This window comes from Mus musculus, chromosome 7, assembly GCF_000001635.26.
Source record: "Mus musculus strain C57BL/6J chromosome 7, GRCm38.p6 C57BL/6J".
Classification (NCBI taxonomy): domain Eukaryota; kingdom Metazoa; phylum Chordata; class Mammalia; order Rodentia; family Muridae; genus Mus; species Mus musculus.
In genome coordinates this window covers 137,408,998-137,421,652 of record NC_000073.6, presented here as the reverse complement: position 1 = coordinate 137,421,652, position 12,655 = coordinate 137,408,998, and the positions used below count along the sequence as shown (strand labels likewise).

The 12,655-nt window shown below is 46.2% G+C and overlaps 1 protein-coding gene across 6 annotated transcripts in view; it reads left to right on the top strand.

Annotated features, from left to right (window-relative positions):
• Nucleotides 1-9,410: 9,410 nt before the first annotated feature.
• The window catches only part of 9430038I01Rik (RIKEN cDNA 9430038I01 gene), a 36,674-nt gene continuing 33,429 nt past the window's right edge, over nt 9,411-12,655 (top strand). For 5 of the 6 annotated variants that reach the window (XM_030243094.1, XM_011241949.3, XM_006508331.4 and 2 more), the window contains exon 1: nt 9,411-11,013. In XM_030243094.1, coding sequence (XP_030098954.1) covers nt 10,945-11,013 — 69 coding nt within the window. In that variant the 5' untranslated portion in view covers nt 9,411-10,944. The remainder of the gene's footprint in view (nt 11,014-12,655) is intronic. The other variant, NM_029886.2, reaches the window with a different exon arrangement.

The following is a 12,655-nucleotide window of genomic DNA, read 5'->3' as shown; positions in this document are numbered from 1 at the left end:
AAGGGTTCCAATAGCTGGGACTATAAGTATGCACCACACACACACACACACACACACACACACACACACACACACACACACAAATCAGCAGGACAGCTCAGTGTTAAAAGTAGTTGCTGTCCAAGTCTGAAACATGAATTGACATGAATGCAATCTCCAGAACCCATGGTTGAAATAGAGAACTGACTAGTGAAAGCTGTCCCTCCCTTGACCTTCACACATGTGTGGAGAAACTTCTTCATTTGCATTCACGCTCACATCACACACATGCACGCACGCGCACACACACACACACACACACTAATAAGTACATAAATAAAAATAAATAGACATCCAAACATAAGATTTACATTACAAACAAAGACCTTGGTATGCTGGCTAATTTTATGTCTACCTGACACAGCTAAAGTCATCTGAGAAGAGGAGTCTCAGAGAATGCATCCTTAAGATCAGGCTAGTCAGGCAGTGGTGGTGCACGACTTTAATCCCAGCACTTGGGGGGGAGGCAGAGGCAGGTGGATTTCTGAGTTCGAGGCCAGTCTGGTCTACAGAGTGAGTTCCAGGACAGCCAGGGCTATACAGAGAAACCCTGTCTCGAAAAAACATAAAGAAAGAAAGAAAGAAAGAAAGAAAGAAAGAAAGGAAGGAAGGAAGGAAGGAAGGAAGGAAGGAAGAAAGGAAGGAAGGAAGAAAGAAAGGAAGAAAGAAAGAAAGAAAGAAATTTAAAAAAAGATCAGGCTATATTTCTAAGTTAGTGATCCAAGAGAAAGGACCCAGCCTATTGTAGGTGGTGCCATCCCTGGGAAGGTGGTCCTGGGTGCTATGAGAAAGCAGGCCGAGCAAGCTTTGATGAACAAGCTAGTAAGCAACATTACTCCATGGTCTCTGCATCACTCCTGCTTCCATGTTCCTGCCCGGTTTCAGTTCCTGTCCTGACTTCCTTCTTTGATGAACAGCAATATAGAAGTATAACTCTAATTTTTTTCAAAACCTAATTTTAATGATTCTTAAACACTTTAATCTCCTTTCCCACCACCCACCAGAGATAATGGAAAAGAAACAATACCTGGGGGTGGGGGGTGGGAGAGTAGGGTATGGGAGTCAGAGGGACGTGGACCTGTTTAGAAAGATTCTTTGAAGCAAGTCCTGTCTGTGTTGTCTGGAAATCAGCAGTTCAGTTCAAAGGTTAGCAGCAGCAGCTCGACCCACTTGCAAACACCTTACAGATAGGATACACCAGCAGTCCAGTTAGAGTTGGTATAGCAAACACGAATCTGTAGCAGTGGCACTACCTACCAGACAACCAGGCCTCAGCCTCTACACAAGTCAGCAGGAGGGACCTGGAAGGACAACAGAAGTTCTTGGCTGTGCTGTTATTCGTCGCGTTCTCACGACCGGCCAGGAAGAACACAACAACCAGAATCTTCTACGGCAAAGCTTTATTGCTTACATCTTATGGGGCCAGAGTGTAAGAAGCAAGAGAGAGAAGCAAGAGAGAGCGAAGCAAGAGAGAGCGAAGCAAGAGAGAGAGAAAAACGAAACCCCTTCTATTTTAAAGAGAACAACCATTGCCTAGGGCGCATCACTCCCTGATTGGCTGCAGCCCATGGCCGAGCTGACGTTCACGGGAAAAACAGAGTACAAGTAGTCGTAAATACCCTTGGCTCATGCGCAGATTATATGTTTACCAACTTAGAACACAGGATGTCAGCGCCATCTTGTGACGGCGAATGTGGGGGCGGCTTCCCACAGTTCCCCCTTTTTCTTTTAATAAGAGCAAATAGGCCACCCATATTAATGAGAGTGGAGATAGAGGTCAAATCCCCAGTGTGTAGGTAAAGGAGCCATGTACAGGATTAGCTCTTAGGCTTACAGGCTTTTACCCAGAACAACCCTGACCTGCTCCCGTGTCGTTTTGCCTGGGGGAAGGGAACTAGGACACTGAACCTTCATGAAAGATGACATGTCTCCCTAGAATAGGCTCATATATGCCGCAGAGCCTTTCCATTGCAGTGCTTAGCCTTGCAACTCTCTCGGGCTGCTGAAGCACACTCACTCTATCCCGTGCAATGAGACTAGCCTCGTGAGATATAAGAGCTGAGTGGCCAGCGACCTATTGCCTAAGCATAGATATATCAGGGGAAGCTCCATGTTCTAGTCCTGCAAGCGCCTGGGCAATAACCACCTTGTCTCTCTTAGTTTGGGCCTTAAGCTTACAGACCAATCAAAGAAGCAACACTAATCCACAGCAAAGTGTATCTCCAAATAATATTAATCCCACCCAATTTTTTAAAGAAAGAAAATGCTGAGGAGATCCAATTGGGTAATCCTTTGGTCAGCGACAGGTCCAAGCGCGTGGAGTTGACCTGAAGTTTCAATTCTCGAAGGATCTGTTCAAATTCAGCCATCCAATTCTGTAACATATACTGAAAAAGACTTTTTGACAAATTAGCTGTCCTAGTAAATTTAACATACTGAATGGAAATAACACACAATCCCGGAAACTTTTGTTCACATCCCTGCTGAGTTATTTGTCATAATACATCTAGTTGTATCTGGACAAGATCTATGAGTTGATTAACCAGCATGAGACCTCTCTGTATCTTGACATTAGCTGAGGCCTGTTCATCTATGACTGTAGTCACTGAGGCTGACAAAGTGTTAATGGTGTCAGTCATCTGGACCTGTCCAGACAGAACCAAGGCTGTCTGAATTAAGGCCAAACCCAGTTCCCAGTTAGTGGTAAAAAAGCAGGAGAATACTTGAGCATTATACATCACCGTCATTGGGAGTGGAAATGTCGACATTATCCCCCAACGCTGCTCTCTCTTTATTATTGACGCCCTGGACATCACCAAGACGAGGGACATTAGTATTCCCTTGGTCAGTCTGGATTTTTCGGGTGAGTCTTTCCGGTACCCAAAATGGGTTGTCTTCATTCTGTGGGAAAACACAGATAGCTCCCCTGGATCTTATCAAGATAGGATCCGGGCCATACCATTTATTATCAAGGACATTTTTCCATTTAACCATCTCATTGGGCCTATCTGGCTCTGAACAATGACGTTCAGCCGCAGTATGGCCATGAGCATCAATATTTAAAAAATTGAGTGTAAAGAGTGCCAAAGACACCGACACTCTTGGTGCTCGGGGTAAAATCTCTTCAAAAGTTCCCCTCTTCTGTTTTATAAGATAGGCTTTGAGGGTGCGATGCGCACGCTCAACAATACCCTGTCCTTGAGGGTTGTATGGAAGTCCAGTCAGGTGGGTTACGTCCATCTGACGGCAGAACTGTTGGAATTTTTGAGACGTATAAGCTGGTCCATTATCAGTCTTAAGGAGTCTGGGTTTCCCCCAAGCACTCCATGCCTCAAGACAATGTTGAATCACATGTGAGGCTTTTTCTCCAGTTAACGGAGAAGCAAACATGATGCCAGAACATGTGTCAATGGACACATGGAGATATTGAAGTTTTCCAAAGGAAGAAACATGTGTAACATCCATTTGCCAGACCTGTAGAGGTCGAATACCGCGTGGGTTAATTCCCACATGAGGAACTGGCAAGAACTCACAGCAGCTTTGACATTGAGTAACAATGTCACGGGCTTCTTTTCTTGTCAAGGAGAAACGACTGCGTAATGTTTCAGCCGTCACATGAAAATTGTTATGAAAATTTCTTGCAGCCTCTACCGGGGATGATAGGGCAGCAGCCACCACTTTAGTGGCCTTATCTGCCAAATCATTTCCCAGAGCCATGGGGCCAGGTAGGCCTGAATGGGCTCTAACATGAGTAATATAAACAGGAGATCTTCTAGATAACAAAACTAATTGTATCTGCTGAAAAATATTGGCAACTCTACTGGAAGGCTTAATCACTCCAGCCACTTCTAAAAGATTTACTGCATTAACCACATAATAGGAATCTGACACAATATTAAGGGGTTTTAAAAAGGTTTTTAAAACTTCTAAGACCACTAAACATTCTACCACTTGAGGTGAATTTTCATTATATTGTTTGGATACCACTTTACCATTAGCCACATAGGCACCTATGCCAGTTTTTGATCCATCAGTATATACCACAATCCCATTTTTAAGTGGGTTTCTTACTGTTATTTGTGGAAACACAACAGATTGATTTTGGGCAAACTGTAAGATTGGATGTTTTGGATAATGGTTATCTATTTTTCCTGAAAAGGAGGTAACTAAAACTGCCCAATCATTAGATGCGGCTGCCAAGGTTTGAACCTGTGCAGCGGTATAAGGTACAATTAAAAGATATGGACTTTGCCCAAAGTGGGTGATTGCTGCTTTTAGGCCTTTAAGGGCAAGCTGTGCAATTGCATCAGGATACCAATCTATTATTTTAGCTGGGGATACGTTTGGATGGATCCACAACAATGGCCCATTCTGCCACAAAACTGCAGTTGGCAATTGTGCTGTCTTAAAGACACACAAACTGAAAGGCTGCGAATCCTCAATACGTTGTAATTGTGCATTCTGTAAGGCTTTTTCCACTTTTTGTAAGGCCTGGTTAGCAGCTAGAGTAAGAGTCCTAGGGGAGGAGATATGAGGATCTCCTTCTAAAATACTAAACAAAGGCCTTAACTCAGCGGAAGGAATCTTTAAAAAAGGTCTGAGCCAATTAATATCTCCCAACAGCTTTTGAAAATCATTTAAGGTATGGAGGTGATCTCTTCTTATCTCTACCTTTTGGGGCACAATCTTATCTGGGGACACCACAGAGCCCAAGAATTGTCCTGTATCAGAAATTTGGACTTTTTCTGTGGCTATCTGTAAACCCCACTGACTTAAAGTTTTAAGTAGAAAAGGATATGCCTTTTGTAGCATGGTAAGGTCTTTATGGCACAGGAGGATGTCATCCATGTAAAGGAGCAAAATTAAAGAGGGGAATTGTTCCCTCATTGGCAAAAGAGCTTTTTGTATATAAAGCTGGCACATTGTAGGACTATTGGACATTCCCTGTGGTAAGATCTTCCATTGATACCTCTTATCAGGTTCAGCAGAATAAGCTCTCTGACCCGTTAACAAGTCAAAAGTCCAATCTCTCTGCTCTGGAGTTAAAGCAGCAGCGTTTGCTCGGGCCTGCGCCTGTGCCGCCTCCTGCCACAGAGCTCGCCATTCCACATATTTGGCCATACTAGGGAGAGCGACTTTTGCAATCATTTGCCAGTCGGCAGGCGTTAGTGCCATACCAGCGAGCCTGTCTAACTGCACCAAGGTGAAATTAGCATTGGTTCCGTATTTACGAACCGACTCGGCAATTTCCTTAATCTGTACGTATTCTACCGGAGCGTGGACACGCCCACCCTCGGCTCCTTCAAAGACTGGAAATGCCTGCTGTATTTTCCTTTGTTCCTCTCGGGGAATGAATGAGTCTGCGCACTGCCTCTCTGCGCACTGCCCCTCTGCGCATTGCTGACGCACTACGGGCTGACGCACTACACAGGGCGGGGACTCCGCATAGGGCGGGAGTGCACCTGGTAGCCGATTGCCCTGAGGCCAATTAGCAAACTGGCCTTCGCCAGCCGCTTTTGGCTTTTTTCTTGACCAATTAGCTGGCTGGTAATGGGCTGCTTCTTCCTCCCAGTCTGTTTCTTCAGAGCACAGGCTCCTTCTCCTAGAGACCTCCGCTAATCGATCTTTTTTCTTCTCCCTTTTTCCTCTTTTTCTTCTAATCTCTCTCCAGGTATTCTTACCTGACCTAAACTTTTCCTCGGGTTCAAGACCCTTGGAAAGGCCTGTATACTTACCGTTTCTCCTTGCTCCTACTCTCTCTCCCCGCTTTACTTCTGATAGACTGCCCTGAATTTCCTCTAGAATTTTCAGCCCTATCTTAATCACTTGATAACATGTGAAAAAGGAACAGAAGGGCTTCTAACACTAGAAAAAATTTAAGGCCAAACATAACTTGTAAAGCCATTTTCCACTTTACTTCTGATAGACTGTCTTGAATTTCCTTAGAAAGTTCAAGATCAGACTTACCTCGTTCCCCAGCTGAAAAGTTCTGAATTCATACAGTTGAATCCTTCTTAACAGTCTGCTTTACGGGAACCTTTATCACCGTCGTTCCCCAGCTGATGAGTTCTGAATTCGGCAGTTGAATCCTTCTCAACAGTCTGTGTTACGGGAACCTTTATAAACGTGATCCGCAGTTCTGGTTCTGAAATGAAGTATCTTCCCTGCGCCAGTCCCGAGTTTTTTTTTTTCTCGTCCCGGAATTCGGCACCAATTGTTATTCGTCGCGTTCTCACGACCGGCCAGGAAGAACACAACAACCAGAATCTTCTACGGCAAAGCTTTATTGCTTACATCTTATGGGGCCAGAGTGTAAGAAGCAAGAGAGAGAAGCAAGAGAGAGCGAAGCAAGAGAGAGCGAAGCAAGAGAGAGAGAAAAACGAAACCCCTTCTATTTTAAAGAGAACAACCATTGCCTAGGGCGCATCACTCCCTGATTGGCTGCAGCCCATGGCCGAGCTGACGTTCACGGGAAAAACAGAGTACAAGTAGTCGTAAATACCCTTGGCTCATGCGCAGATTATATGTTTACCAACTTAGAACACAGGATGTCAGCGCCATCTTGTGACGGCGAATGTGGGGGCGGCTTCCCACACTGTGCCACTCTCAGGGAAGTGAAGATCAACAAAGATGAGAGAGACCCACAAGTGTTGCTCAGCTAGACCTATAAGCAAGCCAAGCTCAGTCCCTATCCCTGTCTGTTGAGTCATAGATAGACCCTCCAAACATCACATATCCGTCGTCACGGGTCTTGCCTCAGCTGACATCACTCTGGCAGTCAGCCCAAGTCTGTGGAAGCAGCAAGAAACTGCAGTCAGGACACCACCAGAAGTGTTTTGTTTTGTTTTGTTTTGGCTTTTTTTGGTGTGTTTTTCTCTATGGAGTCCAGACAAATGCAGCTCAACGATGCACTGTAAGGCGTCCCAATAGATGTGTGTCGTTAGCAAAGAATCCTCATCACGCGTCCTTTCACGTGCTTGCTTTAGCAGAACATCCTCTCTCCCTGTGTCCGCTTCAGCTAAACCTTCCTTCATATGTTTGCCCCAGCCAAACACCAACCATCCAGCCAACTTTCCACAGAACCCTTAAGTTTCCACTTCAGGGTACTTGTCAGCAAGAGTACCGAGCATCAGATGATAAATGAAGAAATGAAACCTTTGTGCTTTGTTGGTGGGAATGTTACAGCTACAGTTGACTTGTGGTTCCAATAGACAGACAGAAAGACAGAGCAGTTACCCGCTAGCCAGCAATTCTTTTTCTAGAAACACACATCAGATACTTGCCAGACACTAGTGACAGATGGATGCATGCACAACGCACGGTTGACCCCCTAGGATGAATGTGGTTCTGCCTCAGGAAGGAGGAAATGTTGACAGTGCTACAGTGCTGATGAACTTGAAGGCGTTTGTATTTAGCAGAACCACTACAAAAATCCAGGTACTCTAACTCAACTCATATCGGGTGTAAAGGCTGGTCAGCTTTACAGACAGCTTGGCACGGTGGTACACAACTAATGTCTATACTCAGTGAGGTAGAGGCAAGAGAATCACTCTGAGTTTGAAGCTAGCCTGGTCTACATAGTCAGGCAGGCAGGCTTCTTTCTCTCTCTCTCTTTCTCTCTCTCTCTCTCTCTTCCTCCTCTTATTCTTTGGTTCTCTATGTAGCCCTGTCTGTCTAGGAACTCATCCTATAGACCAGACTGGCCTTGAACTCAGAGATCCATCTGCTTCTGCCCCCAAGTTCTGAGATTAAAGGTGTGCTCCACCACTGACTGGCATTATCATTTGTTTTTAAGACCCTGCTTCAAACCAAGTGAATAGGCACAACCTTATAAAGGCAGTGGAAAGGAGGGTAGGAACAAGAGTCAGTTTTTACAGGGACATTTTTAGCTGGGGAAGATGAGTTATTTTGGAGATGGGAAGAAGTTATATTTGCCCACACTGTGAGTGTGTTTATCTACTGTGCATCTCAAAATGGCTAAGATGAACCAAGTTTGATGACAAATTCAGCATTATGAGGTGGGTACAGGAAGATCTCTGTGATTTTGTGGCCAGCCTACTCTATACAGAGAATTCCTGGCCAGCTAGAACTATAGAGACTTGGTCTCAAACACCATCAATAACAAAAACTTAAGATAGAGTTATTTAACAGAAATCTGATACACATCTTGCAGTCAGTTCTGAAATGACTAGTGCTTGGGAAATATCATCTGAGCTAAAGTTCATCTTCTACAGCACTGGGGATCTACCCTGGGCTACTACCACTGAGCACTTCTCCAATCCAAACTATACCTTCCTACAAATACCCACTGCTGTACCCAGTTCATGGGCTAAGGATGTGGGGAAATGGTTCTGGAGTTAGCTCAAGCATTTTTTAAAGAAAAAAGAGCAGTCTCAAAATGGAGCTGCTCAGCCGGGCGTGGTGGCACACGCCTTTAATCCTAGCACTTGGGAGGCAGAGGCAGGCGGATTTCTGAGTTCGAGGCCAGCCTGGTCTACAGAGTGAGTTCCAGGACAGCCAGGGCTACACATAGAAACCCTGTCTCGAAAAACCTAAAAAAAAAAAAAAAAAATTGGAGCTGCTCCTGAAACAGTCCAGGATTCCAGACACTTAAGTAACTTATCTGTAGATCCGACCCTCTGAGAGATCAGCAGAAAGTCAAACTGCAGTGAGCTGACAAGATTTACAGCCTACAGGAAAGGGATCTTGATCAACTTGGTATTCTCTCATGCTGTTTTTCTTATTTTTTTTATAGAAAGATATATTTTAACTCCAAATTTTTGAGGGGCATGTATGTGAGTGCCAGCCCAAGATGTTGAATCCCCTGGAGTTTTAGGCAATTGTGAGTCAGATGGCATAGGTTGGGGAAACTGAACACATGCACTCTGCAAGAGCAATAGATGCTGGTAATCAATAAACCATCTCTCCAGGCCATGGTTTTTGTTTGTTTATTTTGTTTTGAAACAATGTCTTTCTACGTAACCCTGGTTGGCTAGAACTCTCTATGCAGACCAAGCTGGCCTGGAACTCACAGAGATCTGCCTGTCTCTGCATCCCAAATGCTGGAATTAAAGGTGTACACCAACAAACCAAGCCCTGTTTTGTTCTGTTTTAAAGATTTATTTATGTTTATTTATACAAGTACACTGCAGCTGTCTTTAGACACACACCAGAAGAGTGCATTGGACTCCATTACAGATGGTTGTGAGCTACCATGTGGTTGCTGGGAATTGAACTCAGTTCCTCTATAAGAGCAGTCAGTGCTCTTAACTGCTGAGCCATATCTCCAGGCCCCTGTTTTGTTTTTAAGACAGTTTCTAGTAGCCCAGACTAACCTCCACCTCACTATGATGATGACTTTTGAATTTCTTTTTTTTAAAGATTTATTTATTTATTTTATGTATATGAGTACATGTACAGCTGGCTGTGAGCCTCCATATGGTGGTTGGGAATTGAATTTTTAGGACCTCTGCTTGCTCTGGTTGCCCCACTTGCTCAGGTCAACTCTGCTTGCTCAGTCCCTGCTTGCTCTGGCCCAAAGATTTATTCATTTTATTAAGTACCACTGTAGCTGTCTTCAGACGCACCAGAAGAGGGTGTCGGCTCTCATTATGAGATCTCATTTTGGGTAGTTGTGAGCCACCATGTGGTTGCTGGGATTTGAACTCAGGACCTTTGGAAGAACAGTCAGTGCTCTTACCCGCTGAGCCATTTCACAAGCCTCTGACTTTTGAATTTCTGATCCTCCTTCCTCCATCTACCTTCCTGTCTTTAAGACCCTGTTTGGTTCCTCTAGACAACACCCAGTTAACACACTAGGGAAGCACTCCAACACCAAGACACACTGCCAAGCCTTTTAAAAAATTCAATAGATTCATAATTCCAAAGATACACCAGGTAGGAAGGGTGTGTGACACGAGATTGCGACAATCCATCTCGTGTTAAACTTCACTTCCCACTAGCATTGCCACTAGCTGTCCTCGTGATGTGAAGGCTGCCATCGTCCCAGGAAGCTAACACTACACTGGAACTGGAAAAGGGGATCTTACGGTCTCTGCTCCAAGCAGCTTCTCTACTTCCCACTGGTTCAAACCAGTTCACAGGCCCACTGCTAGACAATCACTGCCAAAGAACTGGCTCTAATTTAATTCGTCAATAAAGCATGGGGGTCTGGGAGCTTTGGTAGAGAACAGTTCAGAACTTTGCGGTGGGCCCTGGAGGGAGGGAGGAGAGGGAGAGCCTATTCAAGCTGCAGCAGGAACCCTGGCATAGCTTCTGAGAAGTCAAGTGTGTAGTTTTCCGTAAAGCCAGGCCGAGAGCCACTCCGTATCCCCGACGCCTGTGGCTGTCCCTGCCCCAGGTCACGGTGTTCCTGTGTATGCTCTCGACCCGCCAGCAAAATCACAGCAGGACTCTGCCCACTAGGCCAGGTTGAGAATTCGAGTTCTCTTGTACCATAGAGCAAAACTGATAGCTGTCAGACTGCAACTCCCAAAGACAACGCCCAGCGCAGCCTCAGGCGTGCCGATTGGTCCGTGGATCTACTTATCAGGACTCAGTAACCAATCACAAGGAAGGAGAGGAGGGCGTGCCTCCCGCGGACCAAGGGTTGCCGAAGGGTGGCAAATCCTAAACAAACGCCCTTTGGGACTGACTTTGTGAACCGAGAATCGACAAGCCACTCACGGCTTGGGCTTGCGAGGCATCGACCTGTGGCTGCTGGAAGAATTACCCGCACTTCAGGCCGTAGGAGATTCGGGTTTCGGCTACTCCTGCCTGCAGCCCCTCTGCGAGGGCAGTCAGTGGAGTCTAGGCTACGCCCCACGCCTCCTCATTGGCTTCTCCAGACACGTGGTCGAGTGGTTCCCGCCTCCGAGTGGCCTGAGAGGCGGTACGTGAAGCCGCATGGACAGCCTGGCGTCGGGCCGCTGGAGACGGCGGAGGACGGAGGAGCTGCCAGCGGCAGGGGACGCGGTAAGCTCCGGGCAGGGCGTGGGCAGAGGGAGGTGGCGTCCTAGCTGGCGCGCGGGCGCCCGGGGCGAGGTCCTTCCGGATGACCGGCGGGCTGGACGTCGTAAGCCTGCTGCCGAGGCGGGGCCAGGGGCGGGGCCTGGGTGGAGCTAGGCAGAGGACAGTCCCGCCCCTCCCGCTGCGCTTGCGCAAAGATGAGGAGCTATGTGCTCCCTTGACTTAAGCTGTAGTATTCTGAGTGTTATGGAGTTCATGGATCACAACTTGCGCCACAAGTCCGCTCTGGCGATCTATCCTCATAAACAAACTGAAAGAGCCAAGTTAAAATTGGAAAGCGGGAAAAGATTTAAAACACCTAGTCGAAGAGGAACAAAGCGATTGAGGAAATCACTCCTAGTCTGACTCAGGAGTCCCGAAGTGAGACTAAAATTGAAATAGAGAGCCAAGAATATCTAAGAAGTCCGTGTCAAAAGTATAGTCTGAGCCGGGAGTGGTGGCGCACGCCTTTAATCCCAGCACTCGGGAGGCAGAGGCAGGCGGATTTCTGAGTTCGAGGCCAACCTGGTCTACAAAGTGAGTTCCAGGTCATCCAGGGCTACACAGAGAAACCCTGTCTCGAAAAACCAAAAAAAAAAAAAAAAAAAAAAAAAGTATAGTCTGGCTAGCATTGTCTAGGCTTCAGTGTCCTTTTTTTTGGGGGGGGGGGGGGCGGGGAGTGTCTTTCTCCGTGTAGCCCTGGCTGTCTTGGAATTCACTCTGTAGACCAGCCTGGCCTCAAACTCAGAAATTCACCTGCTTCTGCCTCCCAAGTGCTGGGATTAAAGGCGTGAGCCACCACTCCCACACCTTCAGTGTCATCTTGTGAAGGGGTCTGACAGAACTGTGTGAAATCTTTCTTTGAGACAAGTTACCCCCCCCCCCTCGAAGCCGCCGCTCTGGGACGCTGGCGTGAGATTCCTGGAGAAATTACCATTTCTTTGGAATCCATTGTTTGAATAGTCTGATAGTTGGTTAAGAGACAGGTCTCTGTAGACCGGTTCCATATCTGCCAAGCCTATAAATGGAGCACTATGAAAGCCCAGGTGCTTAGTCTGTAGAAGACACCTAACTTCCTGCCCCAAACCTGGGGAGAAGGCAAGGGGAAGTTAAGCATTCCTTTAAGGGAAGGTGGAAGTCTTTGGGTAGGCTAAGCTGGCTGTGCCAAGTGCTGCCCAGGAGCTGAGCCTGCAAGGCATCTGACATTGCAACAACCTCTAGAGTTCTCACTAGGTACCTGCACAGTTGAGTTACAAAAAAAAAATTACCAATAAAACAAAACAAAAGAACCCTCAATTGTTGCAGGATATTTGATCACACTCTTCAACCCTCAGATTCTGTTATTTACTGGGAAAACAGCCCTAGCACACACCTTTAAATGCAAACGTTTTTAGCTTGACTGTTGTAAACAGGATAAAACAAAGTCAGCCATGGTCAATAGGCAGAACAAGCAACAGGTGACAGGAAGTGAACATAGAAGTATTAAAACGTCATAGAGAGTAAGGAGGAAGGCAGGAAGATGGACAGAGAGATACACAGGAAGTAGAAGGACACGCAGTTAAAGGGGTTCTTTGATGAAGGTGTGGGAGAATGGCTTTTGGGGGGCATG